The 27,275-nt window shown below is 41.3% G+C and overlaps 1 protein-coding gene across 1 annotated transcript in view; it reads right to left on the bottom strand.

The window, feature by feature from the left end:
- The window catches only part of Fbxl7 (F-box and leucine rich repeat protein 7), a 340,289-nt gene extending 330,761 nt beyond the window's left edge, over positions 1–9,528 (bottom strand). Inside the window, exon 1 of the mRNA XM_038322814.2 lies at positions 9,034–9,528. Coding sequence (XP_038178742.1) covers positions 9,034–9,070 — 37 coding nt within the window. The 5' untranslated portion in view covers positions 9,071–9,528. The remainder of the gene's footprint in view (positions 1–9,033) is intronic.
- Between the last annotated feature and the right edge of the window lie 17,747 nt (positions 9,529–27,275).

Raw genomic sequence — 27,275 nt, 5'->3', positions numbered from 1 at the left:
AATCCTTAATAGTTTACAAAGACATTTCACAGACATAATGATGAAGAAGCCTCCCAGGACTGGGGAAACAGAAGGGCATGCTCTCAAATATATGTCAGGATAAATCCCCATATTAAATGCTGCTTAGAGTCTGTAGTTTTTAAGCCAGAGGGAAATATAAGAGATGAATTCGTCAGTATTTACAGAGGAAAGAAATTATGCACATTTCTTAGTCTTCTGTTGGCTATTATTTTATAAGCAGATACGAAGGTCATCCCAAGTAAAGGGCTATCTCAGAACAAAGCTCAATTAAAATGAATCGTGCTCCAGGGAGGCAGAGGACAGCCTCTCTGCTTTACACTCCGCGGACTCCAAGGAACACGCTAATTATTTTATATGCTAACATTATGAGATACCAGATAGCCTGCCAATCTGTCAGCAGATTGTTACCTAATGAGCAGTTAATCTGCCCTTTGGAGAGCCACACAGTTGGATAACCTCTTCCTTCAGATGTGTCTTTCATTTCTGACCAGTGACTCCACAGACCCATCGCTCTGGTTTCCCCACCCAGCTACTTCTAAGTCACTGAGACTTTGGAACAATAAGTAAAACAAAGCTGAAAAAGAGTTTGGGCGGACACCCAAATGGCAAAAACACAAGCACAGTGAAGTAAACAAGGGCCCTAGAGCAGCCATGGGTTTCAGACATGGCGTCACCAAACTGTCACCTGCTGTGTGCCCAGACTGACAACTTCCAAGCCTCTGTGTTGTAACTATAAATGAGTATCTACTCATCGCCTGTCCTGAGAATAACACAATGGCCGCATAACATGGCTCAAGAGAGTCGTGGGGACTAGGAAGGACTCAATGACTGTGGTCTAGATTACTTAATTATTTATTTCCCTACTTATTTTTTTTTTTTTTTTTTTTTGGTTTTTCGAGACAGGGTTTCTCTGTGGCTTTGGAGCCTGTCCTGGAACTAGCTCTTGTAGACCAGGGCCTCCCGAGTGCTGGGATTAAAGGCGTGCGCCACCACCACCCGGCTATTCCCTACTTATTTTTAAGAAAGCTTCTTGCTCCATAGTCAGTATTAGCCTGCATTTCACCATGCAGTCCAGGCTAGCCTTGAACTCACGTCAGTCCTTCCCTTTTAGCATATCAAGGGCTGGGATTACAGGCTGGCAACACCATGGCCAGATTTTAAATACTATTAATACAAAAACGGAAACTATAATAAATTCAGCAATATCCAAACCTGCCAGATATTTATTAGCAATCATTTTGTTTTGTAAGCGATATTTTTCTAAGTAAGGAAAACTAAGTGAGCACAAATTATATTGTAACATTAGAGGCAATTAATGCTCTGATTTCTCTCAACCTCATTTTTCTGTCTTCTTTGCTCGTTTTTTTAAAATGGGTTTTCTTCTTCTCCATCATTCTTTTCTCTTCTCATCAACTATGAACACAACTGACAGTTGGAATGAGTAAGGCTTTTTCTTGATCATGGACTTGGCCAAACTGTTCCCCAGATATGACCCAAGAATCCAGCTAAACCAAAAGGTTCATGTACATAAGTAAGTCAACTTTCCTGACTTCATCACCTTGCCAAAAAGTGGCATCCATGCAGCAAAAAGGTCAATCCACAAGTATAAGAGAAATGCTTGAGATTTTTTTCTAGATCTTCTGGTTGTCTTTCCACAGCTACATTTGCTTGGAAAATGCAGCACAGGAATTTACCACAGAAAGGGTAGCAAACAAAAAAATGTTTTAATAACATTTCTACACATTGCTCAGGGCTTCTAAAGTTACAATTATGAGTTCACGCAGTGTGAACAACTGTTTTTCATTTGTTCCTGGTTGAAGAATTGAAATAGGAATTGATAGAATGAGCCCGTCACAGGCACCACCTAATAGAGATTTACAGCTTCAGAAACAGTCCACAGTACTCCAACCGTGGAACAGACAAAATGTTGACCATGTGTTTATATTTCATTACCGAGGAAAATTCAGAGATGGTTAGTGATTATTCATGTCAAGACTTTTACAGCTATACCTCTTTGGAGTATTAGCTAGCATATTTTAAAGCCTCCACTATTAGGCTTCCCTCTGCTTTCATTGCAGCACTCGGGCTTGGGAAGCTCCCAGGCTGGCCAGACATCTCTGAATGCCCCTTCACTGAAGCATGTCAAGGTTCTCACTGATACAGAACCCACAGGAATCACTGACATGAACTAACTCATTTGAGAAATAGAACGAGAAGGTTTGGGGGAGACATGAGAGGGAGATCATTCGATGTATAAGAATAGGAGCCGCTATTTCAGAGAACTACAGTTTAGTTCCCAACAGCCATGTCATGCGGCTGAAAACTGTTAGTAACTCTGGCTCCAGAAGATCTAATGCCCTGCTCTGGCATCCAGGAGCACTGTACACACACACACACACACACACACACACACACACACACATACACACAAGCACATGCATGCATACCTTTAATGAAAAAAATTTCTTTGCAAATCATAATGTATCACTCCTCTGAGCAAGCAATATTTTTAATTTATTTTTAGAAAACGTACACATCTTTTAGGCATTTCAGAGACTGCAAACACATGTAAAGGCTGACACAATTAATAGAGTAACTTAATTCCTAAGTGTACATCCAACCTATCAAATATACATCTGGTATATTTGAAAGATGAAGTCCTGTGAATCTGCACTTGCTGGGCTGTTTGGCTACTAGGTTAGAGAAAGGTTAAATGTCCTGTGTCCCCTGAAGGTTTCATGTGTTGAAATTTGATCCTCATTACCAGGCATTAAGAGGGCAGAAGTTTGATCTGACTATGCTGTTTAAAGGGAAGCACAAGAACGGATTAGTTCATACGGTCCCCTATACCTAAGTCTTGGATGCTTTCTGAGAGATGTGAGCATGTTCTCACACCGCATCACTTAGCTCTTGTTAGGAGGTGCTTGGCAGAAGGACCATCATTAGATACATCCCTTTAGACCACAACTGCAAACTCAAATACGCCTCCTCTGCTCACACACACACCTAGCCACAGGTATTTCATTTAATATCAAAACATGAGCCAAAAAAATGACCCCTGTGTGTATCTTCTCAATTAGAACACGAATTTCCTTGGATCAAGTCTTATCCCACTGAGTGATCAGCAAAAGGTTTGAGCTTCTAAACCACACAAGGAAGAACAAGCTACTCCAGGGCAAGTTCCGCCAATGCTGATTGTACTTCCATGCAAGAGGAAGAAGGGCTGCCCTGGTGTCTCCCAGAAGTCACTGAACTGAAGCCTCTCACAGCTTCTGGAAGACCATGACTTCTGCGCACCCTTCTAGCCAGTTGGTAGCTTCTAACTAAATGCAGTAATCACTAATATCGACTTTCAGATCACATCTACAAGGGCAAATACTGACCTGAGATGTTCAACATGAATACAATTAAAAAGCCTGTCTTACATTTAGAGGTTCCCTGTGTCCTGGGGTAATAATTTTGAAAAAGTAACAATAACTTGATAAGGAGAGGGAGTCAGGATCCATGATTGCATTCAGAATAAGAAGTCATTTGTCAAACCTGATTTCCATGTCAGAGGCTAGACTCCAGAGAAGACAGGGGATAAAAACAATCAGTAAACAACCTGAAAATTAATATGTATACATTTTGATAGATATACTTATTGGGTTATATATATATATACATATATATAATGTGTGTTATATTTATTTATGTATATGATACACAGGGGAATGAAAATTTACCCAGAAAAAGGTGAAAGGAATGCTTTTTAAAAAATATGTTAATTTATATAGAATTATATCACTTTCCTCCCTCACTTTCATCCCTCTCGCCCCTCCAACATAGCCCTCTCATGCCCCACAAGTCTTTTATTATTATTTTTTTATTATTATTATTATTCCTATCATTATTATATATACATACATATGTATATATGTGCACAATGTATAGCAATATGACTTCAGGGCTGACCACTCAATAAGGCGGCTCAAACTACTCCTAGCTCCCTCAGACATAAACATGTGGGGCAAAATACTTGCTAAGGAACTGACTCAAAAGTCTCCATACTGAACCCTTCATTGCAATCACCCTGCCAGGTGAAGATCCTCCAGCTCCCTAGGCAGATCAGCCTCAACTATTACACAGGGCTTCTTCCATAAGAGCCAAACCTAACTCCCCGCAACTTGCACACTGTGGTGGATTTGCAATGAGAAGTTTCCATTACTCAAACAGCCAACCAAAACCCAGAGATAACAGCAAATATGGAATAAAGGTGGGGCAACTCTAAATTATGCAGAATAAATGGAAAATTCTTTCTGTTCAAGTGGTAGAGAGAGTTAGAACAGAGCTAATGACTTGGTTCCCAGCATGGAGAGAAAGCTATCTCTCTTTTCATGTCTTTATTTTAAAGTTTCAAAAAAGATCGCCAGTTCTCCAAAATTACTGCTCACCATCAGACCAAACATGGTCTTGCCAGCAGCACGGTACAGATGCTTTTATTTAAACCAAACACTGGAACAGTATCCTTTATCTTCTGATTTGCATCTCGATGGAATTGTTTGCTGCAGGCAAATGATGAAAACCTGCTTCTATCTCAGCATTATGGTGATAGTTACAGTATGTCTGGGCCAATATGCACAATTCTGATAGGCAACCAAAGACAAACAAGACAGAACTTTTGAGGAATGCAAAAGTTCGTGGAACCTATAAAGCCACGAATCTAGACAAATTCTCTATCCAGTGGTCAGAAGGTAGCAACTACTACAGAAGACTGACAATACTGTCCTCTCAATAGACTGAAAGAGACTGATACCCATAGCTCCGCCCCCCAATATATATATGCTGAAACTTTAATTGCAATATGTTAGCATTAGGAAGTGAATCCAGTATGTGTTGTATGAAGGCAAAACCTTCATGGAGGGGATTTGTGTACTTCTAAGAGTCAAGATAGGTAGCTAAGCCTGTTTCTTCAATGGTCTTGCCAGGATACAAGTAGAAACCAGCATCCACAGCCTGGACGAGGGGTTCTCACCAGAATAAGGCATGCAAACACGCCCCTTGCTTTCTGACTTTCAGGATCTAAAATGGTGAAAAATCACTATCTACAGTTTATGATCCACCCGAAATGTGGTGCCTGGTGGGAGTGTTTCAGCTGATGGAGACAAGACAGCAATTTGAAAGAGCAATACATCTACAAAGTTCCATGCCCAGCTTCCTATAAGTCTTAGTATAATCTTCAACTTTTCAATGAGACCACATGATGTCTAACTAAAACTAGGACTTATCTTAGGCTGACAAATTTCTCATTAAGAGACTTTAGCCCCTCATGGCAGACAAGTAAAATAGCTATTATTTGTCAAAATCAATGACTCTGGAAGAGACTAGCTTTTCTCCTCCATCATTTCTTGGCCCTGACTTTCTTTCTTGTTAACATAAGGCACATGAGAGACCCTGCCTGTAAGATTTACTTTGTGTGTAGAGTGAGACAATGCATACCAGGCATATAAAACCATGAACAGATACAGTAGACTTCAGCAAGTGTTAATTGCCATTCTTGTTATTTCAAGATTCATTTCCCCTGTGGTGATGGATTTGTGAGGACTCATGCCTTCAAGCAACCGGCTCTCCTCATTGAGATGGTGAAAAGGCCCTACTAGACCCCCAAAGCTACGAGGGGTCAAGCCCCATGGCTGTGGCCTCTCAGCTCAGATTCAACAAGACCTAGGGCTTTGCAAAGGAGCTGTTAACAGTGTGAGTGCTACTGCCTCTGACCTGGAGAAGTAGAATAAACATAACACTGAAGCCTTAAAAGGCAGAGAAGGCAGCTCCCCTCTTCCTACTTGAACTGAGATTTGTTTATTTTGCTTAACTAAAGTCAAAGCTAATGGTTCTAATGCCTTTGAATCCCCCAACTCATTCTTCATATTTCTTTGTATAGGCTGTAACTTAAACTTTCTGAAACCAGATAAAGACCAAAAATAATGGTCTCTCATGAAAGAATTTACCAGAACATACTAATCATTTAGACATTGGCTTATGTTTCTAGAAAGCTAAAGATTAAGAATGTAAGGTTTTTCCCTGGAGCAACATCCAAGACCAGCATAAGTGGCAGAGTATGAATCTGAACATTCACTAAGAAATTAGGGAAATAAAACACTCCAAAATTACTCACTATAAATTCAAAGATACTTTTGACCTCAAAAGAAGAAAAGATTGAGGTACCAGAATTAGGATGACAAGTGGGGATAAATAAGCATTATAGAGGAGGAAGGGGGTTAGTAATTATTGATTTCTTAGCAGTTAAGTCTTCACTTGCCTGTTAATTATAACAGGTCTTCACAAGGCTAACCTTCTCCAAGTGGTCCATTAGAAGACATTAAGAAAGCAAATTGAAATGAATGGCCATACAGTGAGCAAAGAGATAATGGCAAATCCTGTAACTGAGAACCACTCTCTTCACTTTGGAAAAGAAAGATCCCAGAATGTAAAGTTGGAATTAAATTCCAAATTCCCAAGTGGATGCTCTATTTTCTCACTAGGAGACCTCGAAACTGTAATGCACACAATATATGATGAGTGTGTAGCTCCGGGAGGAACCCAAAACTCCAATTTCTGACAGTCTTCCGAGCAGTGTTAACCCCACCTACCCTTGGGTCACAGCGAGGTGGAAGGTGCTATCCCATGGCACCTGTTAAGGTAGTCTTACAAAGACCTTTTAAAGTTGTATAAAGAGGAAGTAAGATTATCCACAAATTACCCAAAATCAAAATTTTTAATGATTCAACGATCTTTGTAATAATCAGAGGCTGTTCATATGCTGTCAATGGCCAGAATCATAGAAATATACACTTGCAGTTTTGAAGCATCCACAAACACCACTGATATACAGTTGAACAAACTCCTCACAGTCTGTGTATAAACACTGATTGATAAGGCCCCCTTTTGTTTGACATATACTATTTCTAAATCTCACTCCATCCAGAAAACTATCTTGATTCTTGGCCTTGTTTGATAACAGGTAAAAATTAATAGGGACAGCTTTCACTTTTTTTTAATTTGATACTTTGGATGGGGAACATGGCCCATCATATTCTGAGGCATCTCTGTATAGATTTGTATCATGCCACAACACAGATTTATTTACTATACCTAATTATATATAGAAACTTATTTAGAAGGGGACACAGAATAACAGGGAGGAGGACAAGGGAGGGGGAGGTCTGAGGTCACGTTACTTGGGTTTCTCTATTTTCTTTCTCGTCGATCACAGAGGAATCTTGACTCATCTGAAACGGCTTGATGGAAACTAAACACAGTGTGGCTCTCCAGCCAAAACTCACAAACACTCCCATTGGTCTCCCCTGATCAGCTGAGCACAAGAGCCCCCACCCCCTCAGAAGTCTACAGTGTATCTAAATCTGATCCCAGTAAAATCTGACTTGAACCGAAGTGAAAATGCAGAGGTAGCATTTACGGGTAACAGCTGGAGAACATTAGTTTCCCTGTCTCTCCCCACTTTTCTCCCAGGGATTGAAAATTCTGCTGTTCAGACCGGAAGTCGTCATATACCACACACTGTATGCTACGATATGCTGAGATGTAAGAATGCATTACAGAGGATTAGGGGAACCCTATCATGGTTTAGTGGGAGAAGCAGAGGAAAAACTCTTGCACTTCTCAGGCCCTGCTCCCTCCTCCCTATCAAAGCCAGGACTGACAGGCACACTGACAATTAATGAACACCTTCAAAGCTGGCTTCATTGTTCAGACACTTTAAAAACATTAACTTGAATACCTTTGGAGAGCAAAGGGCCAAAATTCTCCAATAATCTCTTCTGACACTTTCACACTTGCTATCTAAAAGACTAACTTTTTTTTCCAAAATATTTCTCTCATGTATCTGCCCAGGACATGTGCATACATATGCACAAGTACATCTGTTTATGTAGGAAACGCACACATACATATGGAATTCTAAACATGATGGTCTGGAAATGGATGGTTTTTTTTAATCGCCTACATTTTTTAGGACTTGCTTTCACTCTAATTTAGCGAAGTTGCTCAGAAATGAACACAGAGACAAACGAACAGGATGATAAAGGGGTGCTTCACACCACATGCAGAGTAGTTAGTTATTCTGCATTCCTACCAGTCTGCAAGGGCTGCCCCCCTTCTTTGTCATTGCCTGTGCTATAGGGGGAGGCTGTAAGTCCAAGACAGTCTCTTGACTCCCTCCAGCCAGGTTCACTAGATACAGTCCTTAACTCTTGAACTGCAGAAAATGTCTTTGCTGTGTGCTATCAGGGATATGCCGTTAATCACTGGAGTTAAAACACTACCGGTATTATGCAAAGCGGGGGAGGCGGGACTGAGAAGGCAACCCACACATCCATCATCCCTTTAGGAGTAGGCGGAGTTTAAAGTTTCCCCAACTTCCAAGTTCTCACTTGACAGGCAATATTTCTGTGCAATTTCCAGCCCCTAGTAACAGATGGTGCTCTGCCTGTCTTGAGCCTCGAGAGAGCCCAGACAAAGCTCCCAACCACTCCGTGCCTCACGGGACCGATAGGTGGTTAGTTTCACGGAGCTGTCAGACCAGGGCAGTTAGCAAAGAATGGAAGCTTAACTTCTTCCAGAAGTTTTTTTTTTTTTTTTTTTTTTTTTTTTTTTTCCTGGTACGAGGAAGTCCTGAGAACTGAAGCACAAAGGCCTGGGAAAGTTTCACTACTTCAATTCTCGGCCAAACCATCACCTACACCAAGGTGCGCAGGGAAGGAAAGCTGAGGCACACGTGTTCAGAAAGAAACACAGCAGAAATGCAACTTGAGCAGTCCTAAAGACAACCTGGAAAATTGCTTAAGAGACCCCGGTGGAGGAAAGACATCCTCGAAGAACCAGAGATTGATCCCGCAGAGCCCAAAGGGAAGACGACAACCCCAAAAGGCACCAAAGTAGGGTGCGCCTGAGCTGTGAACTAGAGGAAAGGGAGGGGGCGCGATCCTGGAGTCGGGGGACGTTCGGCCCACTCACCCTCACTGCCGTACTGTTTGCCATTGTTCGCGCCCATCCTGTCGCCGTCATGCCCGCCGTCTCCTTGGACACTGCATAGCTGGGGCGCACCTCCCAGGCGGCGGGGCAGAGGAAAGCGGGCAGGACCGGACCGTTAGCTGCACATTCCCTTTCTGTGGACCGATCTGGGCGGGGGACTGCCCTGCTCCGCGGAGGGAGGGGGAGTGCTAGGTCCGCTCCTGGCACCCCCGGGGTGGCAGGCTGGGTCCGGGACAGCCACTGGGGAGGGGGGATCTCAGAATCCGTGCTCCAGACGAGAGGGAGCTGCGCGACGCACAGCCCGCGCCCCGGTGCCGCCCCTAGGCTCGCCGCTCCTCCGCCGCGGGGTCCCCATGCGCCTCCGCGGTCCCCAGCCGTGCGCGCTGAGTCGCGCCTGCCCCGGGCTGTCCCGCTTCGCCGCCTCCTCCCTGCACCCCCGTGCGTCCGCGGCTTCCCCGGGGAGGGCGCGGCGGCCACTTGTTGCGGTGCCCCGAGTGAGTGGAGACTTGTGGCCCGGCGCTGCTCGCCTGCGGGCCGGACTTTTGTTAGCGCCAGGCGCCTCCTCTCGCCGCCCAGCGTCAATCACAGCTGGAGCCCCGGGGAGGAAGGCCGGCCTGGAGATGCGCGGCCTTTTAAAGGGGCAGCGCGCCTTTTCCCGTTTACAGCTCCCGGCCCCCGCCAGGGCTCCGGCTCGCTGAGCCACTCGCGAACCCTTGGGCGAAAGAGAACGTGCGGCGCGCTACGTTTTACTATTGTTCTTTTATAGACTATGAGCTTCAAGTTGTCCTTCGAATTCCCGGAGAGTTATCTACAAACACGGCCTATTTGGGGTATGTGGCGTTTAAAATAAACACGCCAGCAGTGTCCGGTCGTGACACACTTCAGGTACCTGTGCTGGCAATCTCCAAAGGCTCCCCGGGTTTGGGGGCTGACGTGAGGAATGGAGGAGGGGTGGGGAAAACTTGAGGCGAACTTAGCTGGGAGTGGTCTCTGGAGAGCAAAGACATTCCCCGCCCTGCGAAGGAGGTTTTCTGGCTCAGAAGTTTTAAAAAGCTTCCGAGCCACTAAGTTTTTTTCTTCCCCTCATTTCTATATTTTTTTTTCTTGTAGTTGATGCCGTCCTTTGTTTGGTCCTTTCTGCCTCCTTTCGAGATTTACGTGGCATTAGTAAAGCTTTTTATTTCAATGCCCCTGTGGTATTCCTTCCATTAAATAGAAAAAGGAAATTCTTCGTGTTCTACTCCTTTTCCATAAGTACCTACAAAGTCCCAGTGAAGAACGGAGCGTTCATCAGGCAGGTTTCTTCGTAGTGAGACAAACGGACAGCAGTTTCTCCTTACAGATGCCTTAAATTAAATTAAAGCTTATTTGGTTTGTATATCTTTACATATACATATGAATTCAATAGAAATTCTTGAAGAGAAACCCGGGGGATTAGTGATCATCTATTTCTTCTAAAGGCTTCCTGTGAGATGAACTGACCTCATGCAAATTCTCTCTGGGTAATTTCTCACAATGTCGTAGAATTTAAAATCTACACTTAACATGCAAGTGCCATGTTTAAAATAAAATAATAAACGTATAAATATTCTAGGGTAGAATGGAGTGGTTCTATATTGTATTGAGAACATTTCTTGTTTCCTACTCCAAAGCCTTGAAAAGGTATTTTAATGACTTTTAAAATATCTAGTATCTGGATAATAATACGTAATCTCCAAATATCTGTTTAACTAAATAAAATTAAAAAACCTATATCATGGGCTTTCCATCGGATCCTCTGAGAAAACATAAAGCCCATCTTAAAGAGAATCAACCTCAGGGTTATCTTCCTGCAAAGAAGCTGGGTCCTCCCAGATTCTCGGAGTGACTTTGAACTTCTGACCAGCCTGCCTCCTCCTGCCAAAGTGGTGGGGTTATAGGCATTGGTCTCCATACCTAGGTTTATGCAGTAGTAGAAATCAAACCCAGAACTTCATTCATGCTAGGGGAGCATTCTACCCACGTGATAATCCCCACTCTCCACTTTGGGTGAATGTCTCCATTTAAGAAACTGTCTGAACTTTATCATTTTTGTAGCTTAGCCGAAGACAGAGCAACAATAACTGAGGAAAGCTAGTAAGGCTTCTGCCATGTTAGGTGCGGAGTTTGTGATTTGTTTTGCTCAGTCGGCTCCCAGATCTTTCCATCCCTCGTTGTAGTGCCTGAAGTACGGAAATGGTGAGAAACAAAACAGAGGCTCCAAAGCTGTAGCTACCCAGTGATGTGGGATGTCCTCCTGTGTGCTGTAAATATGTGTTGTTTTTGTTGGTTGATGAATAAAACTGTTAACCAATGGCTTAGGCTTCTTCCTGGCTACCTCTAGCTATAAATTAGCCCATTTCTTTTAGTTTATATTTTACCACAGGGCTCGTGGTTTGTTACCTCACACCTTGCTTCCCCAAAGGCTACACGGTATCTCCTCAACTCTGCCTACGCTCTCTCTCCCTTTGTATATTTGTTTGGACTTCCTGCGTAGCTAAATTCTGTCTGTCTATTGGCTGAAATAGCTTTATTCACCAACCAATAAAAGCAACACATATACACAAAGGCATCCCACATCAATCAAGAGTCCACAAGGGGTTAAGTGCCAGAAATATTCAGCTTCTGTCCTCCGAACCCCATTGGTTCCTTGACTTCGTCATTAGTCAACTTGGAGTCAATGACCTCGTCTTTGGGTCAGGTCATCTGTCAAGGTCTTTGATATCCAGGTAAAGCTACATGTGACAAGCACATTGTGGTGACAAAATTTATCTAGTTTCTTTGAAATTAAAGTATATGTTCTTAAGTTTCTGCTACCTCCTATAACTGTGTACAGGGTTAACCCCATTCGTAAAATTCCTACTGTACATAAAATAGAAAAACTTGTTTAATGTTCTTCAGAAAATAGAAGTTGACACAAATATATGTTGGCCCTACTCACTGTGAAAGCTTGAGAACAGTAGTTAATCAAAACGAAAAGTCCTAGTCTCGTTAAACATCAAGTTATATTCATATGTGAATACACTCTGTTTTTCAAAATTAAGATATTGTATAAATGTTTGTATGCAACCCGAAATTTCAATGTTTCTGCATAGTTTCCAAACCCCAAATTTTCATCACCAATTTTCAAGCCTCTTGAGACAAGTACAGTGTGCTTTTCACCAACATACTCAACTTTCCAGCCCAGATCCTAACACAAGGACTCACTCACCCATCACTTGAGGAATGGATGAAAGCTGAGCAAAGAAATAACAGTGGCTGGTGTGGCATTCCGTCTTCCCTGTCCATGCCTGTTTAAAGGGGCCGAACCCCTGAAACAAGAGACTAAGTGAACATTCTATGTCACTATAAAATGGAATGAGAAAGCTTGCTCCACAGGAAGGAACATGTATCTGATGCTGTTTACTGGGCCGAAAAACCCAGACTGGCTGGGTCATAGGCCCCAGGGAAAACAGAGTACTGTGGTTCTGCTCAGTAGATATCATATTAAAACCACCCCTAAGTTCTCAGCATTATACCCATAGATTAGTGTGTCTCTTGGCTCTCATCAGAGAAACTTCTCTGTACTCTAGGTGGCAACTAGCACAGAGCCCCGCAAGTGGTCTGTGTACAGAGATTAAGAGACTGTGGAGGGCTCGGCTCTAAATGGGACATCTACATCATCCCTCCTTCCCCAGGACTCAGAGATAACCACAAGATGGACAGAAAGACTGAAGAGCCAATGGTGGTAGATCTGGACATCTGCAATGAAGCCGTATTTGTCGGACCTGGCAGGGCCATCACACACAAGACTCACGGCTGCCGTGACTGCATACACAACACCTACACAAGATTCAGTCTACAGAATTCCAGCATGGACTGAGGAAGCGGCTCACAAAGTCCCACCCCATCTGAGGATCCTTTAACACTTGATAGCTACTGGGAGATGGAAAGTCAGTTAGCTTCAGGGAAGGGTCCCCTGAAAGAATACCTATGCTCTGGTGGGGTCCTATCTCATATACTTAAAAGCAGCACTAACTAGAACTGCTTTGTCCTGAATGAACCTGATACAAAAAAGAAAAACATTCAGGCAGGAGGAAAAAAAAATCTGTTTTGATTGCTATTCTTTGCTTCTGGTTTGGTTTTGGTTTTGTTATGAGACTAAGTCTATTCTAATAATGTTGGCTATTCTAATAAGTCAGCTCTTTAGCTGAAATATGCACTTTCGTAGGAGGTATGCACTATTTATCATGTTGAAGTTAGATGTCAGCTTGATTTATTCTTATTTGGTCCCTATGTTCTCTGAGGGTGAAGCTATGGAGCTTTAGGTTAATCTGAACTTGACATTGGAGATAGGCTGTCAATGCCATCTGAAGGCAGCTGTCACCCCAGGTGCCCAGTTTGTCTCCTCTCTTCTTCTGGTCCTTGGCTTCCAGGTTCATCCACAGACCCTGTAGGTAAGTAGATGCCGATGCACCTTGGAAACCCATTTTGGGGATCACCCAAAGATAGAACCTCTGTTTAAAAGAAACAACTACTGAAAGTCAGCACAGAACATACTAGTTTTTGAGGCTGTGCAGACGACTTAGCTATCAAAATGCAGGAGGCCCCTGTATGAGACCCTGAGTTAGATCCCCGGCACTGATGCACAAACTAGCCCAGTGGTACCTCTGGACTCCAAAGCTGGGGTACAAGGGCTGACATGGGGACACTAGCCCAGAAGCTGAACCATATGGACTATTGAACTCCATGTTCAGTCAGAGACCCCATGTCAAAACATAAAATGTGGGCACTGAGAGTTGACTTAGTGGTTAAGAGCATTTGTTGCTCCTGCAGAAGACCTAGGCTAAGCTCTGTGCACCTACCTAGCAGCTCATGGCCATCTGTAATTCTAGTTCCAGGGGTTCTGATACTCTCTTTTGACCTTTGGCAAGCACCAGACATAAATGGGGTGCACGCTTTGTCCTTTCCAAGCTGCTATGGTCAACTGTTTTGGTGGGAGAGTTTTGGTACCAGAAATCAGCTTTGGTTCATACTTCACTGCAAGTCCTTCTACAGTCTAGGCTAAGAGGCCAGCCCAGATCATGTGTCAGTCGTGATGTTCAGAAGATCCAAAGAAACTGCAGCAAATATCACAAACACACCTAACATCTCCACATGCATCATAAACAAATGTGTGTGACCATTTTTATGCCTTACAAGGTCACATGATGTAAGGGAAGAATAAATTAAGAAAACTGAATTACTGCACCCAGCATGTGAGTAGATCCTTCATAGGTTTGTGAAAATAGATCAAAGGTCAGATTATATAAGGTGTTCTGATCTTAATTACTCTGAATTGTTCTTATAATAAATTGTGGGGGAATTTTTAAGTAAGGGTATGATTTGACCTGATTGATATTTGAAACTGTTATATGCATGGAAAAGGTACAGGCTCTTAGGACAGCAAAGACATGTTCATAGCTCTCTGCACTCGAATAGATGAGTCAAAGTTGGCTTTGATCTGTGCACCATGAATAGCTGAGTAAGGGAAAGCACTCAGACTCCATGTGTATTTTGGAGACAGTTCTAATGAACTCATCAGACTATAGCTTATGAAAAGAGGACAGTTAGGATTGGGAGCCAGGATATACCTGGTCAAGAATATATTGCATGATTAGGAGGGTGAAGGAGAGACATGTGCGGATAACTATTTGAAAGGGGATACTGGCATTCAGAAATCTATGTTGTACACATCAAACTCAGACACATGCCATCATTTGTGTTAATGACTCTGGTATCAGGGAATAAAACAGCACTGGGTATATTGATTTATGAGTCTTTAGCCTATAAGAGATATTAATCACATAGACCTGGATGGTGGAAATTAGGAAGAAAAGTATAAATATTGTAGAATGTGACATATGTCAGCATTTCATTCCACAGAGGAGAAATAACTGCCAAAGGAGACCGAGGAATAAATAATAATGCCGAATGAAAACACACATGATAAGGGTCTGAGGAAAGTTAAGATACAAACACTCCCAGAAGGAGGAAGTGGCTCAGTGTGTCCAATGCTGCTGACTATTTGGCAGGATCTGGCAGCAGGTGATAATTGTTAGCTGTCTGGGAAGCTATAACAAGCCACTTGGGCTGAGTGGCATGGACTAGACAAATGGGGAGGGGACAGGGATTGTTTGTTTTTATGGACTCTGCTCGGCGATGCTTCGAGGTTGATAGGGATAAAACCAACAGAAAGAAAGTACAATAACAACAGAATCACTGAGCTGGAAAAAGGAAGAAGGAAATGGCTTAGAGCGGAAGCAGGAAGAGGTGCTCCATCAAGAGATGCAGCTACACTCTGAGATCTGATGTAGACAGTTGATAATGCCAGGGAAGAGAGGGCTGTTGGTACTCCCTAATTAACTCCCCGAACAGGCAACTACTGTGGTGTTCAAGCTCCGAAGATACAGAGATGGGAGGGCATACTAATCATCTCTGCCTGGTTCTGCCACGGTCCCACCCAACCAGACAGATTGTTCTTGCTGGCCCAGCAAGAAGGTCTAATGAAAAGAGTCACAGTGGGAGTTGTCTTCCATGGCCCAGCTGTTAAAGAGTAGCTTTGCAAACTCCTATAGAAGCCCTAGCCAACTCCTCAGCCAGGGGGAGGGCAAAACATGGCAATTCCAGTCCATTGTGAACTGGAATTCACAATGAATTCACAATGCAACTGGAATGAATTGGCTGCTTAGCAATCTTCAGCTTCAGTAGTGTCTATAGCCCAGGACTGAGTTTGTTTTCTTTCTGACTTTCTCAGTAACTGGTGGATGTAGATGAAAACCGCTGCCTTAGAACCATGGTCTGCCCTTTCAACACCACTGTAACACTTGTCCCCGGTTGACAGAAACACAGGGTGCTGACACTTTCACAGAGAACCATGTCTATTAATCTGTGGATTGCCATGTGGCTCATTGCTTTATCTGTTCCCCAACATGTCTTGCTCCCTCTGTGTCTTTTGGCGACTCCACCAACTCTTTCCTTCTTTCTCCCAGCATTCTCAGTTTGGTGTCCCGCCTATACTTCCTGCCTGGCTACCGGCCAGTCAGCACTCCGCTGTTTACTGTGTGGGGGGAAGACTGATGACAAGGGCCATGAAATGAGTGGCTAGTAGAGATATCCGATCAATGGTGAAGGACGATGGAAAACTGAAGGTGGGCAATCACTAGCTTGTAATGGCACTTCAATTATTTTAATAAATAAAGCTTTCCTGAATATCAGAGAGTAAAACAGCCCCACTGGTCAGCCTTACTACCATGCAGTGGAAACACACACCTGTAATCCTAGTAGCCACACTACCTGCTACAGAAACTGGGCAAGGCGTGCCTTTAATCCCAGTAAGGCATGCCTTTAATTCCAGACCTAGAGAGGATTGTAAGACTGGAGGCGACAGCTCTCACACAGTATCACTCTTAGATTCCTGAAGGCAGGATCACCATTTTGGACTGAGATCAAGGTGAGAGCCAGTGGCTGGCTGTTTTGCTTTTCAGATCTTCAGGTTGAACCCCGATTTCTCTCTCTGAGTTTTTATTAATCATGCCTCATTAGATACTACCATCTTGGGATGGAATAGGAGGACAGAAGCAGCAGTGGAACAGTGTACATCCAGTTTGGTATATGAATGCCTGGTCTTCTTGTCCCAGTTTGGAACACCCCTGGAGATGCATTCCACCTTTATAGCTTGATTTACTTAGGCTCTTACTACTAGAGATAAAGCACATCCAACTCCTTACCAATCATGCTTCTCAGACTTCCATGTAGAATGTCTGTACACACTGAGACTTGTTACTAAGTTTTTACTAAGACAGTGTCCCAACAAGTCTCTTGGTGTACAAATGTCCAGCTTAAATTTCCAAAAATATTCTGTGTCAACTCTCTTATAAATACTTTGGCCAAATATTTTCTTGTACTTCTTGTTCTATTTGGCTTCCTTTCATTAAAAAAAAATCTTTGAGTATGTATTTATATCAATCTTTCCTAAATCTCCTAATTCTCATTTTTGTTACTGTCATTATCTAAGTCACTCTACTGACATAGATATTACTGAGATGACCAAAAGTAGCCATTTTAGAAAACCTTCTGAAGTATTTATTTTGTTCCAGTAGGGCCTCCACATCATCATATGAAAATTCTCCTGTCCTTTCTTGTGGGTAGTTATTTGTAAACACTGGAGATTTTTCCTATAAGTCTATGAAGAGTTCAAGTGCTTAGGTCATTGTGTGCACATACTCTCCAAACTCACACTTGCTCACACCAGTGATTTCAACACATTTCAATAATACTTTCAATTCTCTAATCTCTAAATCCATAACCTCATTCATTTTACCTCCCCCATCTTAGCTGCGTAAGCTCATCAACATCCCCCAGACCTGTCTCTCAAGCCCACCATAAACAACCTGAAGATCACATTGGCAGGGACGACATCCTGTCTTTCTGGTTTACGTCTATTATGACACTTAGATGTTCCCCTCTTCATGAGATCACCCTCTGAGGGCACATAACTGAGTTATCTTAGTCAGGGTCTCACTATCCCAATGTAGCCTCTTATGGTTATTTTTTTCCATGCAAGTTTTAGTTACCAACAATCACTGAAATTCTTCCAAACTCCCGTGATTTACTCTTATGTCAGTGTACGTAATCAGTCAAACCCAGAACACCAGCTCTGTCTGTCAAAGTCCTCAGCTGAACGGGGTTAGGGAAAATGTACCTACTGACTCGATAGAGGCCCTCATTGCCACCTGGTCACTTGCCCCATTTCTCCAGTCCTTTATTTCTCTTTATTCTCCCCTGTCTACAAGAGCTCCATCCTCCAGCTTAGTTGACATCTTTACTTGTATTTCCTTCTATACTATGACCCCCGGATCTTGTTTGTTCAGTTACATTCATGGCTGCTTTTCCATTTTCCATCCCTCCTTGTACTTTCTCTTGCCCTGTCCCAGGTATTCCATACACTGTTCCATACACAGTAGCTTTTCCCACTATCCTCCATGTTTTCGGTGCCTAGCTCAGCTTTCCTCTTCCCCACTCGACCAGGTCCAATCAGCCCAGCGGATCTACCCACTCTTGTGGAGATAGTGTTTCATTTTCCTTCCTAACTCCCCCACTGAGCCCATTCTCCATCTCCTTTGTGTATTCCTCTCATCTCTCTGCCTCTCTATGCTTTGTAGAAATGAGTCCAGGGCTGCTCAGCCGTGGCTTTTCTTCTATGTTCCTGTCCTAGTGATGTCACATGGAGTGTTACAGCGTTAATTTCATCTACAAAATCTCCAGCTCAGATCTCTCCCTTAAATTAAAGATCAATATCTCTTACTCTGTCGCTGCCTGCTCATTGGATTGTAAATGCAAATAGCTTAAGCTTAACAAATCTCAAAATAAACTCATATCATACCCCCTAGTCTTAATAAACAGAGACTTCAACTTCATATTTGCTCAGGCCAAAAATCTTTGTTTTTATCTTCAGCTTTCAAATAAAGAAAAATGGTGTGCTAGCTCTCCCTTCAAAATACATTCAGTTTGTATATGTCATGATTTTCTTTGTTTCTTACACTGGGATTTTTTTTTTTATGAGGTTCCTCTGATACAATTGTTGGTATTTATTTTCCAACATATTCCAGGGTGAGCCTTTCTTAGGAAGTTGAGCTATTGCTTCTTCTATGCTTGGGTCTCCATTGTCTCCCTGTCACAAGGTCACATCTGAAGTCCTGACGGCCATCACGTTGTCACTTTCCTTTGTTTTCTGATATGTTCTCTTTGCCCACCTTGACCCCAGGGTCTCAGCCTGATCCTAGACTCTTATCAGGAAGCCTGGGCTCTGCATTGCCTGCTTGCCCTGAACCCTGATACCTAAGTCTTTTGAGCATTAGACCCTTTCTAGTCTACAGGCACCTCCTTCTATGGGTCCTGAGGGCTTCCAAAGCTGTCTTCATGATTGTCTTTGACCTTTGACATTGTAGAGGTGGCCATCCTATCTGTCTAACTGTCCTGACTTCATCCTCTCCTTTACTGTCACTTTGACTGGTTTTCTTCTTACTTCAATGCTGACTCATCTAGAAGATATGAACCCCAAGTTTTAAGGTGATTTTATTACGAGGCCAGCACAGTAAGTCTCCCTACAGACCTCATGGATCCTAAGGTGATTTTATTAAGGGGCTGGCACAATAAGTCTTCCTATAGACTTCATGGATCCTCGTCTCATTGTTAAGTATGAAAGGGAAAAAATTCTTTCCCAGAAAGCTCTCCTGAGTAATGTGTTTGGGGTTCCAAAGAACTGAAATTACTGCTCCAAGGTCAAGTCTCTCAAAAAATATATTCCTTAATTGTCCTGCCCAATCATGTGCTTCTTTAGGCTTCTTTGGTCAATTACCAAGTCATTCACTTAACATATCAATGGTAATTTACGGAGCCAGACCCTGAAAGTCACACTGTGATTGTGAATGCCTTTGGCTCTTCGGTAGCCGTTCATAAACACTGGCAGTTCACCCATGTTAGTTCTTCCCTTGCTTCTGATAACATATACGATGCCCGTGTGATTGACAAGCTCTTAGTATCTTCAAGGACTCCCAAGTCTCAAAACGTGAGTCTGGCCAGTTTTTAAGCTGCAAAGGCATTCATATTTTCACATCAATTCTAGTCCCACCCATCCCACTGACATTTGTTGCTACTTTTTAAATGTAACACACACTAAACATTTGCTTTTTGTAAACAAAACAAATGCTCTAATAAATGTTTCTGTGTAATAAATTTGGCTCCATTACAGCTGCACGCTTTCCAGTTCAGCCAAACTGTACCATGACAGTGGAGCCACTGTGGTTCTGTTAAAAAGAGTTACTGCTGGCATATTCTTTGGGGAACAGCATCTCTGACTCTTCAGGGAAATGCTATTTTCTATAGTGTGAAAGGACTTTCTTCTTTGTCATGAGCTCAGAATATGCAGAATAAAGACAAATCCCCACGGAGGAATGTTAGGACAGAGTTGTCCCATTAGGAAAACCTCGGCTTTTTTTGCATCTGTTTTCTCCTATTAACATGGTCTAGTGGGTCAGAGAGATGGCTCAGGGGCTAAAGGTGCTTGCTGCCAAGCCTGACAACTTTAAAGTTTAATCCCAAGAAATATCATAAGCATAGTGGAGGGGGAGAAATGACAGTCCCAAGTTGTTCCACATACATGTTGTGGAAGTAAAAGGTACAAGCAGCATAGATCATGATGAAAGGGAAACTGTCTCTGTTCCTTACCTTACTTTTACCCCTTGAATGCATCCCTATCCAAATTTTGGCTTCTCTGTCAATAACACCAGAACTACTGTCTTTGGTAAATTCTCTTCTTGGCTTCTTGGTAAGACTAACAGTCCAGACATGTGTTTCCTTTTGTGGGGTGGGCTTTAATTTTAGCCAAAAAGCAATATGTTGCTCCCATAACATTTGGGACACTATTGTACCCCCACTGCTGTACTTTATCATACTGGTCATTATTATAATTCACAAGATTCAGAGATGGATATGGCCATTGGTGACTCTCTCTCCTCAGTAGCCTGGATGGCACCCTCTGCTACTATGAAAGTTAGCCTTAGTTAGGGAGCAAGCTTCCCAGTGAGTACTAACTTGAGTTCTCTACATCATGTGACCAGTGCATATAGTAGCTTCAGCAATAAGCTTTTTCATCAAGTTCTAATGGGAGGTTAAGCTCAATGACAGTAAGCCTTTGTTATTTGGGGGATACCCTTGATAAACACCAAGTGCTGGGCTTTATATATGGCAACATCACTTCTAAAAGGACATCATTCCTGTGTAGGGCAACCCTAATCCAACTCTTTCATAAGCTTATAAAATAGTAGCCTTCCATTTTTCAATGGAATTTTGACTTTTGAAATGCCCTTAATGCTAGTTAAACCTGTCCCCCGCCTCTTAGCCTCTGTACTCTCAGAGTCCCCTCCCCACGACACCTACCGTTATACCTGTTTCCCACTTCATCTCACTTGTGTTCTTATCTACTCCCTCTCTTAAAGCCACCCATCCCCTTCTAACCAATGGTTCCCTTTGAAGTTTCCTGACTTCTACAAGGACAACAAGCTAATCCCAGAGATCTAAAGACGTAAGGCTAAGATCCACAGAAGAGTGAGACCATGCAATGCTTGTCTTTTTGGATCTGTGATACCACAGTCAGCACAATTTTTTGCTGTTCCATGAATTGACCTACAAATTTAATAATTTCATTTTTTTTCCTTATGTGTGAATAAAATGCCATTGTGTATAGGTAACATAGTTGCATTGTCCATTCATGGTTGATAGACATCTAACTCATTTGTATATTCTATTCTAATATAAATAGAATAGCTATGAACATGTGTCTCTGCAACATGAGAAAGCCTTTTATAAAAATTCTAAGGGTGCTATAGCTGGGGCATATGCCAGATCTTTATCTAGTTCATGGAGCAAACACTAAATTGATTTCCATAGTGATTGTACCAATTTGCACTCCCATCAAAAACACATGAATGGGGTGTAATATGAAATCTCAAAGTGGTTTAATTTGAATGAAATTAAAAGAAAATTCACATTGCAAAAGAAATATGAATGAACTGAAGGGGTTGAACAGGAAACAATTCACAGCACATCTGACAGAAATATCTAGGATATATGAAGGACTCAGAAAACCAGGCAATGGAGTGATGACTCAGTGGTTAAACAAGATTACTATTCACAGAGAGAACCAAGACTTGATTTGCTGCACCCACATGATGGCTCACAGCCATCTCTAACTCCAGTTCAAAGGGATCCAATGCCTCTTCTGACCTCTTTGGGTTCCTACACACACGGTCCGCTAGTATACACATACATGAAATAAATTTTGAACTGAGCATCACTTTAAAAGTGGCTTATGGAACTGAACAAAGAGCTCTCAGAAAAAGAAATAAATGACTAGGAAATAATCATCTTGAGATTTTGAAAATAAATCTTCATTATCAAGGGAATTTTTACTATTGAATTCCCTGGGCTTTCCCTCAATAGCTTGACATTACCCTAAGTGCTCTCAAGATTCATAGCTTCTAAATTATTTCCTCTCTGAACTCATACACTTAGAATAATAATGACCTCCAAGTGATGTTAGTGAAAACTTACCTGGCTTTTATGTCAATAAACTCCAGGCAAGTGTTTCCTCAAATCAGGCGCAATGCTGTGAGATATAGCACAAAGCTGAAACAAAGGGGATCTGTGATGAAGGACTTTCAAAACTTTCGATTACAGAAGACATTGCCCTACAGGATTTCTTAGCCCCTTAATTCGGGCAGTCATTCCCCAAGAATCATTTATACCTCCAACAGTATCAGTGATGGTCATTTGCTTCCATCAACAACAACTAGAAGGTGCCTTCAAATGTCATCTACAAGACCACAGCCCTCACTTAATGGAAATTCATGGAAGTTAACCAACACAACTGCCAAGAATTTATCATCTAATATCAATTTATTGGCAACCTTGAAGCTGATTCTAGCTTCAACTGTTGAGAATAGAGAAGGCAGACAGAAAAGCTAGTTTGTTTTTAAATTATATTTATGTGTATGTTTGTGTTTACACATGCACATGTGCAGTGGATAACATATAGAGTTGGTTCTTCTCCTCCATCACATGGGTCGTTATTGAACTCAGTTCATCAGACTTGGCACCAGATGCCTTTAACTACTGAGCTACCTCATCAGACCTGAGAATAATTGTTATGATAGTTAATTTATTAGAGAGCATGCTAGCAGACCTGACCTTCCTGTGTTCCCATTGGTAGGCTAGCAGTTATATGACTTTGTGATTTTTATCCCCAAAGCATTGTCGTTTTCTCTGCAAAACATGTAAAGAGTGCAAACTCCTACCATCTTTGGAAACAAACCTTCAGATGTCCTTGGGTCCACGTTTAGGTTAGGTAGCTAAAACATCTGACTTTTTGTCAGAGAAAGCCTACAGCAGTTTTCTCCCACCACCTTGGTGCCTTCACTCTTCATACTTCATATATCAGTTGAAGAACTTACACCAGCTAATAAATCTGCTTTCCTAACAATTCAGTCTTAGGACACCATGTTCAGCATAAACTTAGAAACATAAACTTTTAAGATTTCTAAGGCGTTTCATAGTTTATCTTTGCAATCATTTTCTTTCCGAAAATAGGAAGGCTGATGCCCACAGAAGTTAGGAACACGTCCAAGAACACTTAGGAATAAACAATGTTAAAAGTCACTATTCCAGATAATGTATTTTGAAGTGGAACATGTTTAATACCCAAACTTTGAGGGAAAATGTTAGTTTAATTGCATTTTATAATATAACTTTTCTTCTGAACATGAAATTTAATACTAATAGGTACTCTACTGTACATGTACCCCTCAGAAAACTATCTTTGACTTGCAAATTATTTTTATATTTAAGTGTGTTTTACTTAAAATGATACTCTAAATAGAGAATCGGGGCTCTGATGTTAGGTACCATGTAAGTGTTTAAAACTAAGTCAGATATGATTGGTGACATGTTCCCGTCATATAGCACCCAGAAGGCTAAAGCAAAAAAGATCACACTTTGGGGCTAGCCTTGTCTAAAAATAAAGAATATCACTCATAAAATGTTAAAATTAATAACAAAGGTGAAGTTTCCTTTTGTAATGTTCAAAGTATGGAGTTCATAGTTTTAAGAGACAGAGCAAAGCTAAATAGGCCTTATTCTGCCTTCTGAGTCTACCAATTCAAATTGCAACATGAAGTGGGAATTATATTTTCCCAAACAGTAGTTCATAAATATAAAGGTGTCTCTCTGTATAATTTATAATTAATAAGAGGTAGAAAGAGATTATTAAATCTATAATTCTACCATTTTTCTATTCTCTTTCTACTGAAAAACCTGTATTCCCCATTTCTTAAACACTCAATTCTTCTACTTGCTAGTATTTTGATTTAACTGATTGACACATACAAAGAGTCATGCTTGACATGCACAAGAAATCTGAAGCTATTTTTCACAGGCAGAACAGTGAATAACGAGCAAAGAAGTCACTGGGTAGTTTTTCCATGTGAGAGATGTAATGTTGGCCATTAAAATCTTTCCAACAGGCCCGTAAGTTCAGAGAAGGATCAAGGTTGCCTTACAAAAACAAAATCAGTGAAAGGAGAAGGTGCATGTTTTGAGACATACAACTGCCCATAACGCTGACTGACAAGCAAAGAGGGATGAGTCCGCCAGAGTATAACCCAAGTTCTTACCATTCCAGTAACACAGCCTGGCATTTTTAGTTGGATGAATATACAAAAAGCATATTTTACCATTTTGTTGATGCTGACTTGCCAGCAAATTGTGTGTATTGAGTTGTACTCCGAGTTTCCTATGCATCCCTTACTTTTCTTTGTCCTTATAAAATCTGAAATTAAAGGAGCACTGAGGGAACACATAACTGATGCAGGCAAACTTCAAACAATTGTTCTATCTATGGTTCTGATGCCTAGACAGATATACCAGATGCCCATATTGATTCATTTTTCATTTCCATTGCAAAATACCAGAGGCAGGCTAGTTTCAGAAAAGAGAGGTATATTCGCTTACAGCTTTATAGACTGAATTTCCAAGCTATAGCACTTCTGTGATTTGGTCCCTGGTGGAGGTTGTACCACAATGACAGTAACCTTTGGAAAGAAGAGATCACATGCTGGAAGCCAGAAGTCAGTCTCACTCAAAAATAACTCAGTGTCAAAGGAGCTGCCTTAAGTTTTTTGGATGTCAAGAGCCATAATGGTCCAAGGATCTTATGCAGTCCCTCCTTCTCAGCGGCTGCACAGTCTCTCACATTGCATTCCCAGAACCACTGTGTAAACCTCTCTCATATGCCCCTCATTCGTGTCATAGCAGTAACTTCCAAAGCAGTCTCACTGCTGTTGAGGGAACTGAACATTACTTGAGACCATTTATAATTCATTTAATAGTAGATGCTGCAGGTAAAAAAAAGAAAAAGAAAAAGAAAGAAGAAAAATGAAAAGTATCCATTAATCAGCACTGAATACTGATTTTTCTTCTGCAGTCTTTCATCAACTACCTTGAAACATTTGATTTTCTATAATTCCCAGGTGATGGAATATTTCCAAATAACTTTGACTTTTTCCTCTTGAGGACTGAAACTAAGAAGGTTGATGTTTGTGTAGCAGATACACCTTACAATAGTACAGTTCTGTGTGAATATAGAACATTCTAGATTTTAAGCAACACAATCTTTTAATACTAGTCTCCTTCTCTGTCTAAATCCCACTTTAATTTGCCCCTCAAAGTACTTTCTCTGCTTGCATATAAAATTACTTCCATCCCTATTGTAGAACAGGATTTCAGAACTCTTGCTAAAGTGTTTACACTGGGGAATTGTCACCCTTTGTCGGGGAATGTCTTGATAGTTTTCACAATGACTTGAAATCATTTGCAATATAGATCACACAGGAAAAGAGTCTCCTTTAGTTCCTTCCAATCTCCCAAAATTCAACCCCTTCTGAAACTTTCTGTTTGGCTCATTGAAGATCATATTAACAGAGAGATAACAACAGCTAGACCCCATTCTTGACCAGCATCTCTATGCGGCCTTCAATGTTTTTGTAATGGCTAGTTAGGAACAACAGAAGACAAGCTAATGTGTATCCAGCTAATGGCAACACAGTTCTTGAAGGAGTAAACTGGAGAATGAAGAGAGGGTTCTGCAGTTAAGAACACTTGTGCTTGGCCGTGGACCCAAGATTGGTGCATAGCACCCAGATGGCAGCTTACAAGCCTCTGTAACTCAAGTTTTAGGGCATTCAATGCCCTAAATCTTCTGATCTCTGGAGGTGCAGCATACCTGAGATGTCTGCATGCATGTAGGTACACACACATACACATAAATATAAATGCATATTTTAGAAAGTAAGAGAAAAAACAAAATGATTTTTAGACCCAAAGTGAAAAATTGATTTAGCATCATATGGTTTCTAATCATTTATTTTCTGATTCAGTTTTTATTTAAACATAGTTTGTCTTTATTATCTTGTGAAGGAAGCTGTTACTAGCCTACACTGATTTCTACGGTTTTGTGTTTATGTCTATGGCTTCTCTATTAAATAGTCGTTACCAAAAAAAGAATCCCAACGGAATTAGCACTCAACTGTGAAACTCTTTGTTTGTATCATGAATGCTTAAATTATAGAAAACTGTAACTAATCAGGTTCTTCTTGTATTCCATAAATGTTTCCATTGGGACTCACCCTCCAGGACATGTTACTGTGATCATGCGTCCTCTGGTCAGCATTGAGCCATGGCTGAAAAGAATACAATTCACACGCAAGTGTCTGATGTGCTACTCAGTTATAAACCTGAAAGACAGTTGAGCCAGCTTATCTGTCCCTTTTGTACCATTTTTATTTTTAACATTATGAAGGTCTTTTGAAATTCACCCTTCCCTCCTGGAAAGCTCCAAATAAGTAGTGCTGATTCCAAAACTGGCCTTGCCAATATTTTGCTACTTATAGTAAATCCCTGGCTGGTATTTACATTGATAATCAATCTTTGTTTGTTGCTTAATCCATTCAAATTTCCTCTTGATGGACATGATTTCATTGAACAGAGGATATTGCATGCAAATAAGGACACTTCAGCTACAGAAAAGCAGCCGTCAGAACACATTACAGTCTAACAGTAGAGAAGAAATTAATCTCACAGTGGCTTCACTTCAAATTGGTATGATGTCCCAGTAATAAATTCCTGCCCAGATGGAATCATTTTCTATATCATAAATATTTTAAAACACTTGATCTATATTAAAACTCGTCAGGATTGAAACTAACTTTGGATATTTTGAATATTTTTAAATGAAACTTAAGCAGAAAAGTGTTTGGTTACTTTGAATGCACTTCAGAATTATTTCATATTTTCCAAAATTTGTTCTATTGTGTAAACTATTTAACACAAAGAAAAGTTCATCAAATGCTGCCGTTGTCAGACTTGGAGCACCAAAAGAAGGCTAACCTTCTTTTACATTAATACATTAATACATTAACTACCTCTCTATTGTATTTAAAGATATTTATCAGTCTTTTCTAATGAAAAAATTCTGAAAACAATCCTTACTCTTTTCAACTAAGGTCTTAGGTTTGTATTGCCAACTCAATTATTCTTTTTAAAAAGTCCGTTTTCTTTGTAGTGGTGAATGCAGG

This window comes from Arvicola amphibius, chromosome 3, assembly GCF_903992535.2.
Source record: "Arvicola amphibius chromosome 3, mArvAmp1.2, whole genome shotgun sequence".
NCBI classification, from domain to species: domain Eukaryota; kingdom Metazoa; phylum Chordata; class Mammalia; order Rodentia; family Cricetidae; genus Arvicola; species Arvicola amphibius.
The sequence above is the reverse complement of the archived record's forward strand: the minus strand, read 5'-3'. Positions and strand labels throughout refer to the sequence as shown.